The sequence below is a fragment of the Heptranchias perlo genome, chromosome 5, assembly GCF_035084215.1.
Source record: "Heptranchias perlo isolate sHepPer1 chromosome 5, sHepPer1.hap1, whole genome shotgun sequence".
Taxonomy (NCBI): Eukaryota; Metazoa; Chordata; class Chondrichthyes; order Hexanchiformes; family Hexanchidae; genus Heptranchias; species Heptranchias perlo.
This window is the reverse complement of record NC_090329.1, coordinates 6,756,217-6,780,630: the sequence shown is the minus strand read 5'-3', so window position 1 is coordinate 6,780,630 and position 24,414 is coordinate 6,756,217. Positions and strand designations below refer to the sequence as shown.

General features: G+C 40.8%; 1 protein-coding gene across 3 annotated transcripts in view; it reads left to right on the top strand.

Annotated features, from left to right (window-relative positions):
- fbxo9 (F-box protein 9) overlaps window positions 1-24,414 on the top strand; it is a 124,644-nt gene that overhangs the window by 63,148 nt on the left and 37,082 nt on the right. For all 3 annotated transcript variants that reach the window (XM_067983997.1, XM_067983996.1, XM_067983998.1), the window contains exon 6: window positions 15,761-15,891. In XM_067983997.1, coding sequence (XP_067840098.1) covers window positions 15,761-15,891 — 131 coding nt within the window. The remainder of the gene's footprint in view (window positions 1-15,760; window positions 15,892-24,414) is intronic.

Here is a 24,414-nt window from a genome sequence, read left to right as displayed (position 1 = left end):
CTCGGTCTGCTGCTGCTTTTATCCCCGCTCTCGGGCCTCGGTCTGCTGCTGCTTTTATCCCCGCTCTCGGGCCTCGGTCTTCTGCTGCTCAGGTCCGCCGCCGCTCTGCGGAAAAAGTTAGGAAAAGCAAGGCAAAGCAAAGGAGCACCTCCTTCCCCCAACTCCCACACTTACCAAACTCCCAAGTTGATCACTCTGTGCCTGTTGCACTCATCTCTTAATACCTTTGGATAACAAAAGTCTTATCAATCTCAGTTTTAAAATTAACAATTGAGCTAACATCAACTGCCGTTTGCGGAATAGAGTTCCAAACTTCAACCACCCTTTGCGTGTCGAAATGTTTTCTAACTTCACTCCTGAAAGTCCTGGCTCTAATTTTTAGACTATGCCTCCCCAGTCCTAGACTCCACCAACCAGCAGAAGTAGTTTATCTCTATCTATCCTATCAATTCCCCTTAATATCTTGAAAACTTTGATCAAATCACCCATTAATCTTCTAAATTCCAGGGAATACAACCCTAGTTTGTGTAATCTCTCCTCGTAATTTAATCCTTGGAGTCCAGGTATCGTTCGAGTAAATCTGTACTGCACTCCCTCCAAGACCAATATATTCTTCCTAAGGTGCGGTGTCTAGAACTGAACACAGTACTCCAGGTGTGGTCTAACCAGGGCTTTGTATAGCTGTAGCATAACTTTTACCCCCTTTCATTATAGTCCACTAAATATAAATGCCAGCATTCCATTAGTCTTTTTAATTATTTTCTGAACCTGTCCATGACATTTTAATGATCAATGTACATGGACTTCTAAGTCATATAATCATAGAATGGTTACAGTACAGATGGAGGCCATTCAGCCCATCGAGCCCTGCCAGCTCTTTGTAAGAGCAATCCAGTTAGTCCCATTCCCCCTCTCTTTCCCTGTAGCTCTGCAAATTTTTTCCCTTCATGTATTTGTACAATTCTGTTTTGAAAGCCACGATTGAATCTGCTTCCACCGCCCTTTCAGGCAGCGCATTCAGATCATAACTACTCACTGTGTAAAAAAGCTTTTCCTCATGTTGCCTTTGTTTTTTTTTGCCTCTCACCTTAAATCTGTGTCCTCTGGTTCTTGACCCTTCCAGCAATGGGAACAGTTCCTCTTTACTTAGTTTATCTAAACCCTTCATGATTTTGAACACTTCTATCAAAACTCTTCTTCACCTTCTCTGCCAACCCCAGCTTCTCCAGTCTTTCTACATAACTGAAGTCTCTCATCCCTGGAACTATTCTAATAATTTTTTTTCTGCACCCTCTACAAGTCCTTCACATCCTTCCTAAAGTGCGGTGCCCAGAATTGGACACAATGCTCCAGTTGTGGCCGAGCCACTGTTTTATAAAGGTTCAACATAACTTCTTGCTTTTGCACTCTATGCCTCTATTTATAAAGCTCAGGATCCCATATGGTTTTTTAACTGCTTTCTCATCCTGCCCTTCAAAGATTTGTGTGCATACACTCCCAGGTGTCTCTGTTCCTGCACACTTCAAAATGGAAACATTTAGTTTATATTGCCTCTCCTCTTTCTTCCCACCAAAATGCATCACTTCACACTTCCCTGCGTTAAATTTCATCTGCCATGTGTCTGCCCATTTCACCAGTCTATCTCTGTCCTCCTGAGGCCTGTTACTATCCTCCTCACTGTTTACTACGTTTCCGAGTTCATGTCATCTGCAAACTTTGAAATTGTGCCCTCTATACCCAAGTCCAGGTCATTAATATATATCAAAAAGAGCAGTGGTCATAACACAGACCCCCTCGGGAACACTGCTGTATACTTCCCTCCAGTCTGAAAAACAACCACTCACCACTACTCTCTGCTTTCTGTCCCTTAGCCAGTTTCATATCCACGCTGCCACTGCCCCTTTAATCCCGTGGGCTTCAATTTTGCTAACAAGTCCACTATGTGGCACTTTATCAAATGCATTTTGAAAGTCCACATACACAACACCAACCTCACTACCCTCATCAACCCTCTCTGTTACTTCATCAAAGAATGCAATCAAGTTCATCAAACTCTATTTGCCTTCAACAAATCCGTGCTGGCTGTCATTTATAAACCCTTATTTTTCCAAGTGACATTACTTTTGTCTTGGATTATTGTCTCTAAAAGATTCGCCACCACCAACGTTAGGCTGGCTGGCCTGTAGTTGCAGGATTTATCCCTCTACTCTTTTTTGAACAGGGTTGTAACATTTGCAATCTTCCAGTCCTCCAGCATCGCTCCCATATCTAAGGAGGATTGGAAGATTGTGGCCAGAGTCTCCACTATCTCAACCCTTATTTCCCTCAGCATCCGAGGATGCATCTCATCCGGACTGGGTGACTTTTCTACTTTGAGCCTAGCCAACCTTTTAAGTCCTCCTCTTTATCTATTTTTATCCTACCCAATTTCTCTACTACCTCCTCCTTTACTGTGACATTGGCAGCATTCTCTTCTTTAATGAAGACAGATGCATTTAGTACTCATTTCGTACCTCAGCCATGCCCTCTGCCTCCACAAGAAGATCTCCTTTATGGCCCCTAATTTGGTCCACTTTCCCTTTGACTACCTTTTTACAATTTACATGTTTTCTAAAAGACTTTTGGTTTCCCTGCTAATCTGTCCTCATGCACTTCATTTGCTCTTCTTATTTCCTTTTTCAGTTCTCCTCTGTACTTTCTGTATTCAGCTTGATTCTCTACTGTATTATGAACCTGACATTTACTGTAAACTTCCTTTTTTTTGTTTCATTTTAATCTCTATATCTTTATTCATCTAGGGATCTCCAGCTTTGGATACCTTTCCTTCCCCCCTTGTGGGCAAGTTTCTAGTCTATACCAGAACTATCTCCTCTTTGAAGGCCTCCCATTCTCATTCACTGTTTTACCTGCCAATCTTTGATTCCGATCCACCTGGGCCAGATCCCCTTTCAACTCACTAAAATTAGCCCAGTTAAGTGTTTTCATGTTTGATTGTTCCTTGTCCTTTTCCATAACTACTCTAAACCTAATGATATTGTGACTATTTCCCAAATGTTCCCCCACTGATTCATGCTTCACTCGCCCCACTCATTCCCCAGAAGCAGATCCAGCACTGCTTCCTTCCTCATTGGGCTGGAAGCATACTGATGAAGAAAGTTCTTTTGTACACATTTCAAGAATCCCCCCCCCACCTTTGCCCTTTACACTGGAACTATCCCAGTCCATATTAGGATAATTGAAGTCCCCCATTATCACTACTGTATAGTTCTTGCGTCTTTCTGAAATTTGCCTGCAAATTTGCTCCTCTATCTCTCTCCCACTATTAGGTGGCATGTAATATACATCCAGCAGCATAATAGCTCCTCCCTTGTTCCTTAATTCTAACCAAATAGATTCTGCCTTTGAACCCTTAAGTACATCATCCCTTTCCAGGGCTGTACCAATATCTTTGATCAATACTGCCACCACACGCACGCCCCCCCCCCCCCCCCCCCCCCGCCTCCTTTTTTTCCCTTCCCTGTCTTTCCTGAATACTTTGTAGTCAGGGATATTAAGATCCCAATCATGGTATCGTAGTATGTACAGCACAGGAGGAGGCCATTTAGCCCATCGTGCCTGTGCCGCCTCTTTGAAAGAGCTATCCAATTAGTCCCATTCCCTTGCTTTTTCCCCATAGCCCTGTAAATTTTTTCCCTTCAAGTATTTATCTAATTCCCTTTTGAAAGTTACTATTGAATCTGCTTCCACCGCCCTTTCAGGCAGTCCATTCCAGATCAGTACAACTCGCTGCATTAAAAAAATGTTTCCTCATGTCGCCTCTGGCTGTTTTGCCGATCACCTTAAATCTGTGTCCTCTGGTTGTCGACCCTTCTGCCACTGGAAACAGTTTCTCCTTATTTACTCTATCAAAACTGTTCATGATCTTGAACACCTCTATCAAATCTCCTCTTAACCTTCTCTGTTCTAAGGAGAACAACTCCAGTCTCTCCACATAACTGAAGTCCCTCATCTCTGGTACCATTCTAGTAAATCTCTTCTGCGCCTTCTCTAAGGCCTTGACATCCTTCTTAAAGTGCGGTGTCCAGAATTGAACTCAATACTCCAGCTGGGGCCTAACCAGTGTTTTATAAAGGTTTAGCATAACCTTTATAACCAAACCAAACAACCCTCTCCTTATTTGAGCCAGGTCTTGTTGCCATTATATCATAATCCCTTGTGGCAATTTGTGCCTGCAGCTCACCAACCTCATTTACCACGCTCCGTGCATTTACACACATGCACTCCAAAGCCATCCAAGTCTGCCTCACCTTTCCCCACTCTCTGATCCCTCCTATTTCTGAACTACTCTTTATTCTAATGCTGTTTGTCTCTCCCAGTCCTCTGTGCATCTGGTTTCTCCTCTCTAATGCTTCATCCTGGTGCCTCCCCCCACTGCCCCCGCCAAATTAGTTTAAACTCTTCCCCCACAGCACCAGTTAACATCCTCGCAAGGACATTGGTCCCAGCCTTGTTGAGGTGCAATCCGTCCATCTTGTACAGGTGCTTCCTGCCCCATAGCTGGTCCGCATGGTCCAGTAACCTGAAGCAGTAATCCCTCCTGCACCATTTCTCCAACCAAACATTAACCTGCCTTATCTTACTGTTTCTAAACTCACTAGCAGGTGGCACTGCGAATAATCCAGAGATTACCACCTTTGAGGTCCTGCACTTTAACTTCCACCATAGCTCCTGAAACTCTGACTGCAGGACCTCAACCCTTTTCCTTCCGATGTGATTAGTTCCAACATGAACCACGACTTCTGGCTGTTCCCCTTCCCCCCCACAGAATATTCTGCACCCGTATTGCAAGCTGGATCCGACCCACGGGCCTTAGGTTTGACACCCCTGATTTAGAATATACTTCCTTTTAGTCTTTTTTTCCCGAAAATGTGTTACTTCACATTTCTCGAACGGACATCACATTTCTCTGCTCACTCAACTAACCAATCTTTTTCCTCCTGTAATTTCCTGCATTCATCCTCACAGTTTGCCATGATTCCTAATTTGATTTGATCAGCAAATTTTGATACAACTCCACTTATGACTATGTCAAATCGTTAATATAAATGGAAACAAGAGATCCCAGGTCAGTTCTCTGTGGTACTCCGCTACCCTCATCCCACCAATCTGAAAAACATCCATTTACCTCTTTACTTTCGGTCCCTTAGCCATTGTTCTATCCACGTGACTGCATTCCCTTAACTATCAAGTTCCTTATATGGCAGGTTATCAATCGCCTTCTGAAAATCCATATATTTCCATTCACCACATTTCCTTTATCTGTACACTGATTTCCTCAAAAAATTTAATTAAATCAGTCAAATTATACCTGCCTTTAACAAATCCATGCTTACTGTCCCATAATAGCCCTTCTAAGTGTTCACTAATTTCATCACACATTATGACCTCTAAAGGTTTACCCACAACTGAGGTAAGACCAACTATACTATAATTTCCTGGCCTATCATTTTTGGAAAATTCTGTGCTGTTTCCTCCTCCTTATGTATTCTGGGATATTAGCTATCTGGGCTTGGTGACTTTTCTGCTTTCAGTCCGATTAATTTTTGAAATATTTTGAATATCTTTCTTCAGTAGTGACTCTTTCACATTCTCCTCAGGTACCTGTACAGTTCTACCTTCAACTTCTTCTTCAAAATCTGCAGTAAAATACTCACAAAGCGTCGCTGGGTATTCATTCCCTCACTTTCAAGTAGAAGATGTCCCGAAGTGATCTCATCCCTTCTTTGACTATCATTTTTTTTTCACTACTTATGTGTTTATAAAAGCCCTTGCTTGAAGTTGACTGCTCATCTTCTTTCATTTTTGCTCTTAGCCTTCCTGATCTCTTTTTTTGCTTCCCATCTGTACTTTTTATATATCATAGTTCTCTTCTGCATTATCCCCTATATTTATCATATGCATGTTTCCTAAACCTTATTTTGCACTAACCTTTATATTTATCCATGGAGCTTCAGTACCCATTTTACTGCTATTCAGAATATATTGTACCTTATCCATCTCGTATTTAAATATCTCCTACTGCTGACTGATGATTAATTTGCCATTTCTTCCGACCAGTGAATCTTGGCTAGGTTTCCTTTAATCCCACACAAATTAGATGATTTCCAGTTCAGCACCTTTTATCTTTGACATCTCTTTTTCTTTATCTGTTTTCAGTGTGAACCTAATTAGGTTATGGTCACAATTTCCACCGTAATCTAGAAACCTCAGTTTGCTAAGCTGTCTTGCTTCATTACCCAGATTCAGATCTAACACTGCATCCTTTCTTGTTGGACATACAATTTACTGATAAGAAAACAGTTCAGGATGCATTCCCTTCCACAGTTTGACCCACAAACATTTATAGGAACATAAAAACATGGGATCAGGAGTAGGCCATTTAGCCCCTCAAGCCTGTTCCGCTGTTCGTTGAGATCATGGCTGATCTGTGACCTAACTCCATATACCCGCCTTAGCCCCATATCCCTTAATACTCTGGTTAACATAAATCTATCAATCTCAGCTTTAAAATTAACAATTGAGCTAGCATCAACTGCCGTTTGCAGAAGAGAGTTCCAAACTTCTACCACCCTTTGTGTGTAGAAGTGTTGCCTAACATCACTCCTGAAAGTCCTGGCTCTAATTTACCTTACTTATCCTAATCTACCTTAGGATACTCAGGGAGTGAAATTCATCATCATTGGGAAAAGAAAATGGTCCAGGGTGTAAAATGGGCGGCCGATATGTTACCATCCAAGATAAATTTCGCCTCTTTAGAAATCCACATTGTAACTGTTACTAGTATAAACCCGTCTAAATTGCCTACATCCTCATTTTTCTCCCACTATCTTGTGGGCTACAACGTACTCCCAATATAGTAATGAGTCCCTTATTATTTCTTAACTTAACTCTGAAAGGCTTTGTTTGAGCACCACCATCAATATAAACTTCCCTTTCTATGACCGTAATTATGTCCTTCATTAATAAGGTCACATCTACTTAAGAAGATAGGAACAGGAGTTGGCCATTCAGCCCCTCGAGCCTGATCCACCATTCAATGAGATCATGGCAGATCTGCACCCTAACTCCATTTATCCGCCTTGGCTCCATATCCCTTAATACCCTTGGCTAGCAAAAAATCTATCGATCCCAGATTTAAAATTACAAGGAATACTTCCATTATTCCTTCACTTGTCTCTCTTGAAAATTCTGTTGTTTGGAATATTTAGAAACCTGGCTGAAGCCTAGTTACCATCAAGGCTACAACTGCATGTCCTTCCATTCTAGTTAGTGTCTCTAGTTCCCCAACTTTATTTCCAATGCTTTGCTCCTTCGCTTATAAACAACTCTGAATAATTTGTCCTTCTCAGTACCCCTTTCCCTTCTATTTTATTTTCTTATTCTTTCCTTCACAATGCTACATAATTTATCTATTTATCTTAAGGTGCATCTTTCCATATCCCTTACCCAAGCTTACCATTGCTTTGCCCCTTACAATACTTAATTGTAACCCCTACCTGATTTGCTGTAAAATGTGCCCTTCCTCTTACCTTGTTAGTTTAATCCCCCCTCACTCTTCTATTTACCCTCTCTGTAGGACACTGGTACTGGTTCTGTTTAGGTGAAGGCCATTCTGTCCATAAAGCTTCCCCACCTCAGATTTCCCTCCCCGAGTTCCCACCCTTATCTTCATCATAGTATCCAGCACTGTAGGACAATTTCAGATTCCCAGAAGTTTTCTGGCACTATCTCTGCTTAAGCCGTCCTTCCATGCAAATAATGAAGGCTATAATTCTAAAATTCTTAAATTTAGATTAAGCATCTGGTTCAGGCAGCTTGTACTGAAAGAACTAACTGGCATTTTATACGTTTGCTAAATTCAGGAGAAATTCTAAAGTAAAGTGGCAAAATTAACTCCACTATTTAAAAATGGGTCAAGGAGACATAACTGGAAAAGGTAGACCAGCATGTTTAACAGTCTTGGAGAACGTCTTCGGCAATTACTTGGGGATGTAATGGGTTAACGCTTGGAAGAACATGAATTGTTAAAAGTTGGTCAGCATGGATCCAGGAAAGGATGGACATATTTAACTAAGCTGGTGGGGTTTTTTTTTTAGACTGATGTGGTACAGAGAAAATATGGTTGACATATACTTGAATTTTGCAAGTTTATGACAAGGCTCCAGATTGATGATTAATGGCTATGGTAGAGTCAGGAAATAGGAAGCAAAGTTTAGTGCTGGATAGAAAATTGGGTTGAATACAGGAAATAGAGGGTCGGCATAGATGGAAACATTTCACAACTAACTTGGCCAAGAGATGGCGGATGAAATTTAATATAGATAAGTGTAAATTATAAGCATTGAAGCAAGGACCAAAAGAACTTGTACGCCAAACAAACTGGTATCGTGTGCTGATCAGGAAAGAAAGGGATTTGAAATCTGTGGCACTGTTAGCACAGTATTTAGCTGCAGTAAAAACAAGGCAAACGAAAGGGCTGCAATAACAGAAGAATAAATTAGGAAATTTAAAGTGAGAAGCTGGGTGTAATTTTTTCACCCAAATTATAAATAGGTTATCAAGGAAAGGCATTGAAGCAGACAGTATAAATGGATTGAAGGGAAAATTGGATGTGTTTCTGAAACAAGAAGGGGATTAGAGATATGGTAAAAATGGTACGTGAATTAATCTCTGAAAAAGTGGTGGGCTTGTTTTCATGGTCCTAAAAATGTGTTATAAATATTTTTTTAAAGCAAGTTGACTGCATCTTATGGCCATTTGGTGAAGTACTTTCATTTCCTGTGTGATGCTGCCCTGTTTAAGGCCATGCGAAAAGCATTGAGTTTGAAATAATTCACTGATGGTGTGTACTTCATACATCTGAAGTGTAAGATTACATATCCAATATCTAATGTGTGGATCAATGGTAAACAGATCTCTGTCAAAGTGAAATTTGAGGATATTTTCAACTACAGCAATCACAACCTACCAGGAAAGTGAAATTGTTCCACATCCTGATCACCAGATGGAGCCAGTGTGCTGATCTTTAGTCCCCTTCCATATACATTTATAACTTTCGTAATTTCAAAAACCGTACATTCACAAATGGTAAAGAGCACACTGTGTAGTTCATGTATGAAAGTAAACAACTCATAATGTGCTCTTGAGTTACAAATCTGATGGGTCTATATTATCAGGCTCTTACCCCGTTAGAGGTCTTTTTGTAACAATAGTTAGCATATCAGGCTTTTGACATATACTTGATGCCACCTTCGCTGTTTGTTTTGCCTAGTCCTAGAAAGTAGCTCCTCTATCTTGTTATATTATTTCCTACAAAGAACGAATGTGAAAAGATAACTTGTCCTTTTTCTCTTGAGTTGCTGAAGGTCCTGCTGTTTGCTTTCAGAATTTTCTGATCTTCGCTGCTAACATGATCTGTTTGTGGAGTTGATACCTAGCTAGTCGATACCTACCTGATTGCTACTGAAGCATTCATTCATTGTCCATTGCTTTACACTCAAGACTGAAACACAGTAAAAACTAGTGTAGATTTCAGTGTACCCTTTCTATTATATATTGAAAACAGTGAGTGGTCTCAACAGTGTAATGGTATTTGGCCAGTAGGTGGCGCTGTGGGTCATAACATTATGCCACATGATGTTACTTGCCTGTCAATCGACTAAACTGAGTTAACTGCAGTACGTAACATCGGCCAAAAGCCATTTCCTGGAGAAGGTTGGATGTCTTGCCCTCCCATGTTCTCATCACCCCTCATCTGTCCCCCCTTCCCGCTCCCCCCGCCCGCCCTGCGGCCTCCTCCAGCAACCTTTGATTCTCTACCATACGCCCCACCTCTTTATCTCTCCTTCTCTGGCCTGTCACAATGCTATACCCTTCTCCTCTATCTCCACCGCGCCAATCTCTATCCTGCTCCAACCCACTCTACCTTCCACCTCCTGCCCCACCCTGCTGTACCCTCCCCTTCTGCCCTAACCGCAACCTTCGCAGTCCTATCTCAACCCTTGTCCAATTACTTTCCACCCTGTACCTAAGAACTTAAGAAATAGGATCAGGAGTAGGCCGTACAGCCGCTCTAGCCTGCGTCGCCATTCAATAAGATCATGGCCGATCTTTGACATCAACTCCACTTTCCTGCCCAATCTCCATATTCCTTGATTCCTTTACAGTCCAAAAATCTATCGATCTCAAACTTGAATATACTCAACAATTCAGCATCCACAGCCCTCTGGGATAGAGAATTCCAAAGATTCACAACCCTCTGTGTGAAGAAATTCCTCCTCACCTCAGTCTTAAATGGCCGATCCCATATCCTGTGAGTATGCCCCTTAGTTCTAGACTCTCCAGCCAGGGGAACCCTCTGTGACTTGAAGACTGCACTTGGTCTTTGTTCCCCATGTGCAAGGCCACAGGAGATTGACTAGTTAAATAGTAAAATCCATGTACAGGGTGAACCTGATAAGATTATCTTGTTGGGACAAGATGAAATTATGATCTAAAGCCTTCTATGATCTTATCAGCACTATCCCCTTATTATACCAAGGACGATGTAGGATGAAACAGGGCTTTGAAATTTGTGATGCTTAAAAAAAGTCGTGATGTTATCTTGGGTGATCGTGTCTGATTTTAACAATAAATGGACATTTGGTATAAACACTGCCATCAATTCCTGTGCATCCTAATTTAGCAGATCCTGATACATTTGTACCTGTTTTCTGAAATACTGGCTAGAAACATCCTTTTTTTTTGTTTATGTTTCACTGTCCAATTGCACATGGCCATATTTTGTTGTATAATATTTTAAGGAGGTAGGCAGGTACTGTTAAAGATCCATTTGGAGCACATCAGCCCCTAAATATTGGCGTCAGCAGAACTGGTCATTTTAGAGAAAGATTGCAGTTCAGTTTTTTCTTTTCCAGTCTTCCAGTATTTGCTGTGCTTTGCCAGCTACTTGTGGAGACTTAAAAACCCCTGCAGACAATCTTTAGAAGGACAAGTGTTATTCAATATACTCAATCTAAAGGAATGCACTTGGTAGATATTTCCATAACCTGACTGAAGTACTTTATGCTGCATGGGGGATAGAAAGAAATAAAGACATGCATGTATATATCATCTTTCACGACCTCAGGAAGTCCTAAAGCGCTTTACAGCCAATAAAATACTTTTGACGTGTAGTCACTGTTGTAATGTAGGAAATGCGGCAGCCAATTTGCACACAGCAAGATCCCACAAACAGCAGTGTCTTGATGACCAGATCATCTGTTTTTCTTTTAGTGATGTTGATTGAGGGATAAATATAGGCCAGGACACTGGGGAGATCTTCCCTGCTCTTCTTCAAAATAGTGTCATGGGATCTTTTACGTCCACCTGAGAGGGCAGACAGGGCCTCGGGTTAACATCTTATCTGAAAGATGTGCAGATATGTCTCCATCACTGCAGCACTCCCTCAGTACTACACTGGAATGTCAACCTAGATTTTGTGCTCAAGTCCCTGGAGTGGGACTTAAGGACAGTAGGCCATTCAGCCCATGGAGCAAATTAAATCATGGCTGATCTGTACCTCAATTCCATTTACCTGCCTTTGCTCCATATCCATTGATGTCCACGTCTAGTAAAGATCTATCGATCTCGTCTTGAAAATTTCAGTTGACCCAGCATCCACAGCCTTTTCAGGAAGTGAGTTCCTAATTTCCATACCTGATTTCACTGCGAAAGTGTTTTGGGACATCCTGAGGTCGTGAAAGGCGCTATATAAGTCCTTTATTCTTTTTCTAAATGGCCGAGGTCTAATTTTAAGATTATGCCCCTTTGTTCTGGATTCCCCCACCAGAGGAAATAGTTTCTCTGTATCTACCCTATCAAAACCCTTTATCATTTTAAAACCTCGATCAACCTTCTAAATTTCTAAAGGGGATACAAACTAAGTTTATGCAATCTGTTCTCATAATTTAACCCTTTATGCCCTGGTATAATTCTGTGAATCCAAGCCCAATATATCTTGTGTGAGGCTCGGTGCCCAAAATTGAATGCAAATCCAGTTTTGTCAAACTTAATTTTCAAAGTGCTCAGGGGGTCCATTAGACCCCTTGAACACTTTGTAAACTTTAAAACAAAGGCAAAATACTGTGGATGCTGGAAATCTGAAATAAAAACAGAAAATGCTGGCAACATTCAGCAGGTCAGGCAACATAGAGAAAGAGTTAACATTTCAGATCAATGACGTTTCATCAGAACTTGCCTGACTAACACAGATGTTTAGGGAGCAAGATTCTCGCCTCCTTTTTGATTCCTTCTCAGGATGTGGGCATTGCTGGCAAGGCTGGCATTTGTTGCCCTGAGATGGTGGTGGTGGGCTGCCTTCTTGAACCGCTACGTTAGTAGCGATTTGATACAACTGAGTGGCTTGCTAGGCCACTTCAGAGGGCAGTTAAGAAGCAACTAAGCTGTTGTGGGACTGGGGTCACATATTGACCAGACGGGGCAGGGACAAGTAGTTTCGTTCCCTCAAGGACATCTCCTCACTAGAAGTTTAAATTTCTAACTTTGGGAGATGCTGTGCTGATTTAGACATGTGTGGAGCTCTCTCCAGTTAAAGTTCCAGCCAAGCAGTAGAAACAGACTCTGCCTGGCTGGAAGCTGAACTGCAGCTACTGGTCTCATACCTGTGTAAATACACCTTAATGCCACTAGAATAGAAAGTGATGGTAAACATTACAAGTAAGAAAGAGAAATACATGGACTTGTATTTGTCCAGTGATAGTTTCTTAAGGAAGGGGGAGGAGAGAAACCTATATGTGTTTAGATATTCAGTAGCATCTGTACCACAAAATGAAGTTTACATGTAAAGGGTTAAGTTTGCTGCAATAACTTTTTACTACTGCATCTGATTTCATGCCAAGTGTAAATAGTTCTGAAGCTGCACCATTTGTGTTTTAGTATTTCCATGCTTATCACCTGATATTTTAATGTTGCAAATGGTACATTTTGTGTATTAATGTTTTTGAATCATAATGCTTTTACAGCATGAAAGCCAGTTTTCTTTATATTGTAAAATCAGCGGTTTTTGTGTTAACATTAGAAAGGAAGTGAAAATAAAAATTGCATTCTTTTTATATTTAAATAGCAAAATTATAATACTGATTTTCAGACCCCTCTCTTACCTGAATCGTTACAACTTATATATATATATTGCTTTTGTGTATGTGTGTGTGTGTCTTGAATGTTTATCAGAAGAAATGGTGATGAAAAGTAATAGAATCATACAAGGTTACAGCACTCTAGACTGAGTGGATAGAGAGAAACTGTTCCCATTGGTGGAAGGGTCAAGAACCAGAGGGCATGGATTGGAGGGAAGGAGGCCGTTCGGCCCATCGAGTCTGTGCCGACTCTATGCATGAGCAATCCAGCTAGTCCCACTGCCCTGCCGTATCCCCATAGCCCTGCACATTTTTTCATTTCAAGTACTTGTCCAGTTCCCTTTTGAAGGCCATGATTGAATCTACCTCCACCACCCCCTCGGACAGTGCATTCCAGATCATAACCACTCGCTGTGTAAAAAAGTTTTTCCTCATATCACCTTTGGTTCTTTTGCCAATCACCTTAAATCCATGCCCTCTGGTTCTTGACCCTTCCGCCAATGGGAACAGTTTCTCTCTATCCACTCTGGACCCTTCATGATTTTGAACACGTCTATCAAATCTCCTCTCAACCTTCTCTGTTCCAAGGAGAACAATCCCAGCCTCTCCAGTCTATTTAAGACCCTTATCCCTGGAATCATTCTAGTAAATCTCCTCTGCACCCTCTCTAAGGCCTTCACATCTTTCCTAAAGTGCGGTGCCCAGAACTGTACACAATACTCCAGTTGTGGCCGAATCAGTGATTTATAAATGTTCATCATGACTTCCTTGCTTTTGTACTCTATGCCTCTATTTATAAAGCCCAGGACCCAGTATGCTTTTTCAACCTGCCCTGCCACCTTCAACGATTTATGCACGCACACCCCCAGATCCCTCTGTTCCTCGACCCCTTTTAGAATTGTGCCCTCTCGTTTATATTGCCTCTCTTCATTTTTCCTACCGAAATGCATCGCCTCGTATTTTTCCACGTTAAACTTTATCTGCCACATTACCGCCCATGACACCAGAGTGTCTATATCCTCTTGAAGTCTATGGCTATCATCCTCACTGTGCACTATCCTTCCAAGTTTTGTAACATCTTCATATTTTGAAATTGTGCCCTGTACTCCAAGTCCAAGTCGTTAATATATATCCAGAAAAGCAGTGGTCCCAGCACCGATTTCTGGGGAACACCACTGCACACCTCCCTCCAGTCCAATAAACAACCGCTCACCACCACTCTCTGTTTCCTGTCATTAAGCCAATTCTGTATCCATGTTGCTATTGCCCCCTTTATTCCATGGGCCGCAATCTTAATAGCAAGCCTACCATGTGGCGCTTTATCAAACGCTTTTTGAAAATCCATGTACATCGCATCAACTGCATTGCCCTCATCTATCCTCTCTGTTACCTCATCAAAAAACTCTATCAAGTTGGTTAAACACAATTTGCTTTTAACACATCCGTGCTGGCTTTCCCTAATCAATCCACACTCATCCAAGTGACTGTTAATTCTGTCCCGGATTATCGTTTCCAAAAGTTTCCCCACCGCCGAGGTTAAACTGACTGGCCTATAGTTGCTGGGTTTATCTTTACACCCTTTTTTGAACTAGGGTGTAACATTTGCAATTCTCCAGTCCTCTGGCACCACCCTCATATCTAAGGATATCTGGAAGATTATGGCCAGTACCTCCGCAATTTCCACCCTTACTTCCCTCAGCAACCTAGGATGCATCCCATCCGGACGAGGTGACTTATCTATTTTGAGTACAGCTAGCCTTTCTAGTACTTCTTCTTTCTCAATTTTTAGCCCATCCAGTATCTTAACTATATCTTCCTTTACCAAGACTCTGGCAGCATCTTCTTGCTTGGTAAAGACCGATGCAAAGTACTCATTTAATACCTCAGCCATGCCCTCTCCCTCCATGAGTAGATCTCCTTTACATTCCCTAATCGGCCCCACCCCTCCTCTTACTACCCATTTACTGTTAACATGTCTGTAGGAAACTTTTGGATTCCCTTTAATGTTGGTCGTTAGTCTATTCTCATACTCTCTCTTTGCTCCTTTTATTTCCTTTTTCACTTCCTCTCTGAACTTTCTATATCCTGCCTGGTTCTCACTCGTGTTATCAACCTGACACCTGTCATATGCTGCTTTTTTCTCCTTCATCTTATTCTTTATCATCCAGGGAGCTCTGGCTTTAGTTGCCCTACCTTTCTCCCTCGTTGGAATGTACCTTGTCTGTACCCGAATCATCTCTTTAAAGGCCGCCCACTGTTCAATTACAGTTTTGCCTGCTAATCTTTGATTCCAGTTTACCCGGGCCAGATCTGTTCTCATCCCATTGAAATTGGCCCTCCTCCAATTGAGTATTTTTACTTAGAACCAGCAGCAATAATTTTGGTTGGATTTGTACCACCTATTAATCAATATATAGGAATTTACTCTTCCATAGTTCTCAATGCAGTAAAATTGTGTGCATCATTAGATTCTTTCATAGTACAAATTAACTTATATTGTAATTGTTTACAGACAGTAACCCCTATGTTGCTTAAATACTAATTTTATAAAACTTTTTTTGCAGCAAAGAAGATAAGGGGAAAGCCAATGAAATAACTGATCTGTTGCCCTACTTTCAACAGCAGCTCACCTTGCAGGACTCTTTCCAAAAAATATGTCCACCTGGGTTTGGAGTGAACCAGACGCACATATCAGGTACACAGTCCATTGGGAATACTGATGAAACGATACCACAAGAGCTTCTCTTGACACCTTCTTAAATTTGTATATGCTCTGTGGAGTACACTAGTGTTTGCTTAAATGTATTTCTGAGATATATATTATGTATCAAAAATGTTCTGCATTTTTTTGGCACTAATGGTAGAAACTGTACTTAATCATGGATTAGGCACCAGAGGAGAATTTTTTCTTGCAGTAGTGGGTGATTGTGAGAGCATAACCATTTCATGACCATTCTTCAATCTGACTGATCTCTACCACAGTAGTCATGGTTATTTTTTCTGGACTTTAGAGACATTCCAGAACCCAGTAGAAGTAGGTTAATACTTGTTCTAGCACACAAGCTAATTGGTGGCTATTTGATTTCCTGGTACAGTGTTTTTGAATGCTGGCTTGTCTTGTGACTTTATATATTGAACAGGAACAAGCCAAATGATATAGCAATCTTTTCATTTATTACATTTAAAATGCTGTTACCAGCATGGTATAAATTAATTCAAGAACATGAGATGGACATGGTATATTTGAGATATATATATATATATATATATATATATAGTTAATGCATTAAAGCGTGGATTAGCTTTTTCAATGAAGGACCGGTACTCAAATCCAGGCAGGTCAATGGATTGAAAGTCTTTTGTTTGCTAGCTATGAAGGGCTTATGTAAAATGAGTTCAGGCGGTTTCAACCCAGTTTGCAATGGATATGGGTTCACTGTACAAAACCAATTGGGAATCTCCAATATCATAGATAATGTGGAGAGTGAAAAAGTTATTCCAGTGCAGTCATGTATGTTCTTCTGAGGGTTGGGGGTCATTGGACACTGTTGAAATCCAGTAAAGGGGCAATTACTCAGCATCTGGCCATGCTATACCTGGCCTGAGAGCACTTGATACTTTGTTTGACAATTATTAGCAACATTTTCAAATAAATAAAGTGACTTTTTAAATTGCATATTTGTAACATTTCATTTTGATTCAGAGTTTTACTGACACCTCCCCCTCCTAATGTAAGACTAGAACATATTGTTATATGTTCATTATATCATGGTAATGCAAATGCAAACACTGGATATCTTGCCTTGTTAAATAAATGCTTAAACTACGTTTTCATATGGTCAGCTGGTATAAGCTTCATCGTGTACACCTAAGATCTGTCAAAATTCTCCCAGTTGGAAAGAGTTGTGTTCAAATGTTTGTTGATGCAGATTCAAACTCAGTTTCTTACCATGGAAGTGCCAGAGATGTTGAGCTATCTGTTTGCTCATTTCCTTTTTTAAAAATAAAACTGATGGCACATAAATTCACTGTCACTTTAGGCTGAGCTATAATCATTTTGGAATCTCCACACTCCAGACTGGCACCAGCACCTTTCCCTGGGGAAAATCATAAAAGAGATAATCTCCCTTTATGACAATGTAACCTTTGGGATATCATCCATATGATTCTTTGGCTACCATGTTATACCAAGTAGGACCATGCTCAAGGAATAACAGTTTGTTATTTAAAACCAATTAAACATTTGTCAGTTCTGCTGTCAGCTGCATGCTTACTTTTAGCAAAGTCTTGCAATTTTGTTTGTTTTGGTAATGACTAATCACTACATTTCTTACTGTGTTATTGATCTCCTGAGTCTACTAAAGCAAGAATCAAGCATGGTCAGAAACGCTCAGTGGCATTTATGAATGCTGGTGTCCCCAACTGATAATTTTTGTGACATTTTTCAAAACATGTAACTTAAAAGTGTCACACTTGTCTAGGTTTTTAGTCCACAACAGGCAGGACAGTCTTCAATCATTATGTGAAGTTTTAGAAACAAAGATACTATTACAGCTAAACCTGCTTCATCAGTGATCTCCTATGCAGTCTTTATTGTCTGATCTAGGGGACTTAGACCAAACTTCTGCTTTGGATCTGAGTTGGTGTTCTCAGGAGCAAATGTTTTTCTCAGCTGCAGCCCTCCTCCCCTTCTCAACTGACAGTGGTGACAGATGCTTCCTTACTTGTTTGGGGGGCTCATATTTAGGACAAGGAGGGCACAAAGCCCAGTGGACAGTGAGACACCCCCTCTTGGCATGTCAAAAAGCTTGCGTTTCGAGTTACAAGATTGGCTCAGACCCATTTTTAAGTTTGGTTCTAAGCAAGTTAGTACATCACTGCACAGATAACACCATAATGTTCTAGTGTGTAAACAAGTACGGCAGGACTCATTCTTGACCCCTTCATTAGGAAGCCAAGTTGATTGCATGTAAATTTTTGATCAACAGAATGAAAATTTTGAAATATCATTCAGGGTGAACATTGTGATGGCCAATTCACCCGAGTTGAACAGCAGTACACGCTCATGAGTGAATGGACCATCCATAGGTAGTCCAGGACATTTTTGTGATACTTATCAATAGATCTTTTCACATCACCAATTACTAATTGCTATGTGTCAGCTGGATTTCATTGCTAGCAGTCTCTCCTCTGAGTCAGAAGGTGTGGGTCCAAGTCCTATTCTGGGAATTGAGGGCATAATCTGGTTGACACAGCACTGCAGTAGTATGGTAGTGCTACATTGACACAGCTGCTGTCCATCAAATAAGAAGTTAAACCAAGACCCTGTCTGCTTGTTCAGGTAGAGATTAAAAATCCCAAGGCAGCTTTCAAAGAAGTTCCCCTCAACAAACAGCACCAAAACAAATTAACTGGTCAATCACCTGTTTGTGGGACCTTGCTATGCGCAAAATAGCTGCAGTATTCAGCTACAGAACAGCAATCACTGCACTTCAAAATAATTCATTGTATGTGAAGCATTTTGGAATCCTTCTGAGCGATGTGATGAAGCACTATAAATAAAAGCTTGGTCTTTCTTCCTTAACTTCTGTTTCTGATGAAGGACTTTGGGCAAGTCAATGTGGAAGTTGAACAGTCTTTCCTTCTCTTGAAAAGAGATCTTTCTGTATGCGTTACTTCCCCGTCATTGGTATTCAAAGTACACAGAAAATCAGAGCAGAACTGGCAGTGGTGATTCTAGTAACACCATACTGACCTTGGAAACTTTGATTCGCTGACATCATGAAGTTGAACAGTGCTTGCCTGATATTACTACCACTCAGAAGAGACTTCCTCCCACAACTGCATGGTCAGGTTATCCATTCAGACATCGGGCAGCTACCTCTTGAACTTTTTCAATCAAGGTCTTCCTTCGATTGTAGTAGACGTCCCACACTTCTCTTAAACTACGTCCAAAAGTTGCAAAAGTGCTTAGTGGTGTACATCGATGTAGGGGTACAAGAACAGAGATATCTGGGGGTTTATGTGCACAAATCGATGAAGGTGGCAGGGCAGGTTGAGAAAGCGGTTTAAAAAAAGCATACAGGATCCTGAGCTTTATAAATAGAGGCATACAATACAAAAGTATGCAAGTCACGATGAACCTTTATAAAACACTGGTTCGGCCACAACTGGAGTATTGTGTCCAGTTCTGGGCACCGCACTTTAGGAAAGATGTGAAGGCATTAGAGAGGGTGCAGAAGAGATTTACTTGACTGATTGCAGGGATGAGGGACTTTAGTTATGTGGATAGACTGGAGAAGCTAGTGTTGTTCTCCTTGGAACAGAGACAGTTGCGAGGAGATTTGATAGAGGTATTCAAAATTATGAAGGATCCAGACAGAGTAAATAGAGAGAAACTGTTTCCATTGGCGGAAGGGTCAAGAACCAGAGGGCATAGATTTAAGGTGATTGGCAAAAGAACCAAAGGTGACATGAGGAAAAACTTTTTTACACAGCAAGTGGTTATGATCTGGAATGCACTGCCCGAGGGGGTGGTGGAGGCAGATTCAGTCGTGGCCTTCAAAAGGGAACTGGATAAGTACTTGAAAGGAAAAAATTGCAAGGCTACAGGGTTAGGGCGGGCGAGTGGGACTAGCTGGATTGCTCTTGCATAGAGTCGCCGCGGACTCGATCGGCCGAATGGCCTCCTTCCGTAACCTTTCTATGATTCTATCCTCTACTTCTATCCTGTTTCTGATGGGAAACAAATTAGTTCAAGTGAAGGATTGATTAATTTAGTTCATCATTACTTCATGAGAATTCTGCAGACAAGTGTCCATCAAAAGTAACCTCACACTTTCAACAAGTGTTACTATTTGGACTTTACTGTTCTGAATGACATTAACTTCAGCAAGTGCATCTTGGTCACCAGAGTTTCTTCTCCCCTACGTGGGGTCCACCTCTTTTTCCGGATGTCACTACCTGCTTAGTCTGCAACAGTGTATGGAGGATGCATAGAATTGCAAAGAAAGATAATTATCACCTTCATGCTTCCAGTGAAATACATCTTCCACTCAGTGTTCCCATTCATCCATGCCCGCAAGCTCTTGCAGGGGACACTACTAAGGATCCTTTCCATTTCGCGAAAGGCATTTTCTTTGAGTCAAACCAACCAGCTATCTCGGAAGTGTGGTACTACTTATGTACATCTTGGGAGAGGGAGAAAGATTTGCGAAATATCCCAGTGTCATAGCATCAAAAAGTTGTAAAGTGGGGTGATTGCTTCCTTGATTCTCCCCAGCGAGCCATGCTGGTGCCAGCCTGCTGTAACAGATACCTTCAGTTTGAAGAATAAAGACTACTTCAAAGGGAGGTAATATTTCTTTTATAGCTCAGAGTTTAATAATTGAATTAAATAGTATTGAATGTAAAAATGAAGCATTTTAGATCTAGCCTTTTATTATAAAATTCACATAGTTCCCCTAAATTGACCTTAACCTTCCTTGTCCTTAATGTGTTGCAACATCATTGTTTAGAGTTTTTGCCATAATTCAAACATAACTTTCCAGATAGAAACCTGATATATTTTTAGTAATAAGAGATTTAGAAGTACCGATTGCTTGCATTAATATAATAACATCATTGTTTACTTTATCAACATTGAACTAGGAATTATTTCAAAAGCTAGACTAACCTGAATTTCATGACGACATTTAGATCTTTGACGAGATTAACTTGACAGGTTCAATCAAGCATGTGGTGTGACTAGCTATATAGAATAACAGCTGGTGCCATCTTCTGCTATGGTTTTGGCTAGATTACATTTTTCAGAGAGCATACAGTATGAGCAAACAGTTGTTACTGGTGTTTAACTGAAAAAGGCAGTGTAATTCCCTTATAACATTTGGTAAGAGCATGTTCAAACCACAGGAAATGTACTGCTGGAACCTTTTAGCATAGGTTTTGATTTGGCTCTTGACTCCAAAGAAAAGCCACATCTTGTTTTTGTATTTCGCCATAGGTCATCAGTACACAGAAGAAATGTTTCAAGGTCTGCATCATAATGAAAACATTTGTGCATTGACTGAGACAAGGAGGTCTTCCAACTTGTAGATATTGCTGCTAGATGCTCTGAGTTGGTGTACTGAGCACTTAAGAGCAGTGCCCAAGTTGCTGTCATTCTCTTTCCACCTCCGTCCCCCCCACCCAGCCCTTAAAGAAATTGGCCCATCAAATGTGTTGCTATAGAACCCTATTGTCCCTGTCTAGCGGCCAGTTGAGTTTTGAACTCGCTTGATCATACTATCTTGCCTGGCACATTATTCCAAATTTTTATCACCCTTTCAGTAAAAAAAATATCTCTCTTAAATTTGTTATTCACTCACTGAAATGTCCTTGATTCCTATCAGCTTAATTTATTCATGTAATCTTCTGGGTTTACTTTATCCACAATATATGAAATTTCATACACCTTGATTTTATTTATATACAACCTCTCTGGTCTGTAGAGCTTAAGTTTCACTACTGTTTCCTCATAATCAATCACCTTTACATTGGGATCAAGTTTGTTGCTGATCGTTGCATCCTTGCCAATGTATGTACGGATATCCCTTTAATAGTGTGATGACCAAAACTAAACATGGTTCCTTCATTGTCACTGGGTCAAAATCCTGCAGTTTCCTACTTAACCCCATCATGGGAACACCACCATAGAATCATAGAAATTTACAGCACGGAAGGAGGCCATTCAGCCCATTGTGCCCGAGCCGGCCGAAAAAGAGCTATCCAACCTAATCCCACTTTCCAGCTCTTGGTCCGTAGCCTTGTAGGTTATGGAATTTCACGTGCATATCCAAGTACTTTTTAATTGCGATGAGGGTTTCTGCCACTACCACCCTTTTGGGCAGTGAGTTCCAGACCCCCACCACCCTCTGGGTGACAAAATTTCACCTCAGCTCCCCTCTAATCCTTCTACCAATTACTTTAAATTTATGCCCCCTGGTTATTGACCTCTCTGCCAAGGAAATCAGGTCCTCCCTATCCACTCTATCTAGGCCCCTCATAATTTTATACACCTCAATTAAATCTCCCCTCAGCCTCCTCTGTTCCAAAGAAAACAACCCCAGCCTATCCAATCTTTCCTCATAGCTAAAATTCTCCTGTCCTGGCAACATCCTTGTAAATCTCCTCTGTACCCTCTCTAGTGCAATTACATCCTTCCTGTGACATGGTGACCAGAACTGTACACAGTACTCTATCTGTGGCCTAACTAGTGTTTTATGCAGTTCTAGTATAACCTCCCTCCTCTTATATTCTGTGCGTTGGCTAATAAAAGAAAGTATCCCATATACCTTGACCACCTTATCTACCTGTCCTGCTACCTTCAGGGATCTGTGGACATGCACTCCAAGGTCCCTCTGTTCCTCTACAATTCTCACCATTTATTGTGTATTCCCTTGCCTTGTTTGCCCTCCCCAAATGCATTACCTCACACTTCCCTGGATTGAATTCCATTTGCCACTTTTCTGACCAGTCCATTGATGTCTTCCTGCAGTCTACAGCTTTCTTCCTCACTATCAACCACATGGCCTATTTTTGTATCATCTGCAGACTTCTTAATCCTGCCTCCTATATTTAAGACTAAATCATTGGTATATACCACAAGAAGCAAGGGACCTAGTACTGAGCCTTGCCAAACCCCGCTGGGAACAGCCTTCCAGACACAAAACACCCGTCAACCATTATCCTTTGCTTCCTGCCACTGAGCTAATTTTGGATCTAACTTGCCACATTCCCTTAGATCCCATGGGCTTTTACTTTTCTGACCAGTCTGCCATGTGGGACCTTGTCAAAAGCCTTGCTAAAATGCATGTAGATTACATCAAACGCGCTACCCTCATCAACCCTCCTTGTTACCTCCTCAAAAAATTCAATCAAGTTAGTCAGACCTGACCTTCCCTTAACAAGTCCATGCTGACTGTCCTTGATTAATCCGTGCCTTTCTAAATGATGATTAATACTGCCCCTCAGAATTGATTCCAATAATTTGCCCACCACCGAGGTTAGAGTGACTGGCCTGTAATTGGTCTATCCCTTTCTCCCTTTTTAAACAATGGTACAACCACTGAAAAGACTACAGCAGTTCAAGAAGGCCTTCTTGAGTAGGCAATAAATGTGGTCTTGTCAATGTTGCCCACATGCTGAGAAATAAATAAAGTACTTGAAATGTTGGATGAGCAGTGAATTATAAAGCCTTAGAATAACCTCTATTTACTTGTACTTTAATGTTATAACTATATATCTCAGCATTCTATTAGCTTTATATTTGCTTCAGCACTTTGTTTAGACAATGAAAGAAATAAATCTTCTTTTGCTACTTGGTCCCTTTTGCAGTCTCCTTGTGCTAATTATATTTCATTCATTATTAACCAGTGTTGCACATTTTTTTCAACTATGCATTAGTTTACATTTGTCTAAATCCTCCTGCAAGTTGTTAATTGCATCCTAATGAGATAGGGGCAACATCTAAAATTATTGGTGTGAAAAATAAAGCAGCCTTGGAATAAGGATCCAGTTATCACAGGAGTTTATAGTGTATTTTACTAACTATTCGCTCATTTCAAAATAGCAGATTTAATGCATTCTTTATCTAATTCTGCCTTTGGATTAAGTAAATGAAGAGGCCTATAATGTTGCCAAGAATAGTAGTAAGCCTGAGGATTGGGAGAGTTTTAGAAACCAGCAAAGGATGACCAGAAAATTGCTAAAATGGGAGAAAATAGAATATGTAAATAAACTAGTAAAAAATATAAAAACAGATTGTAAGAGCTTTTGCAAGAATGTAAAAAGGAAGAGAGTAACAAAAATAAACATTGTGGAATAAGAAAATGGCAGAAACGTTAAACAAATATTTTGTATCTGTCTTCACAGTAGAAAACACAAAAAATATACCAGAAATAGTAGGGAACCTAGGGTCTGATGAGAATGAGGAACCTAAAATAATTAATATCAGTAGAGGAAAAGTACTAGAGAAACTAATGGGACTAAAAGCAGATAAATCCTCTGGACCTGATGGCCTACATCCTAGGGTTCTAAAAGAGGTGAGATAGGATGAACTGTCACTTGGAAAGGCATGGTTTAATCAGGGATAGTCAGCATGGATTTGTTCAGGGAAGGTCACGCCTTACAAATCTGATTGAATTCTTTGAGGAAGTGACAAGGAGGATTGGTGAGGGTA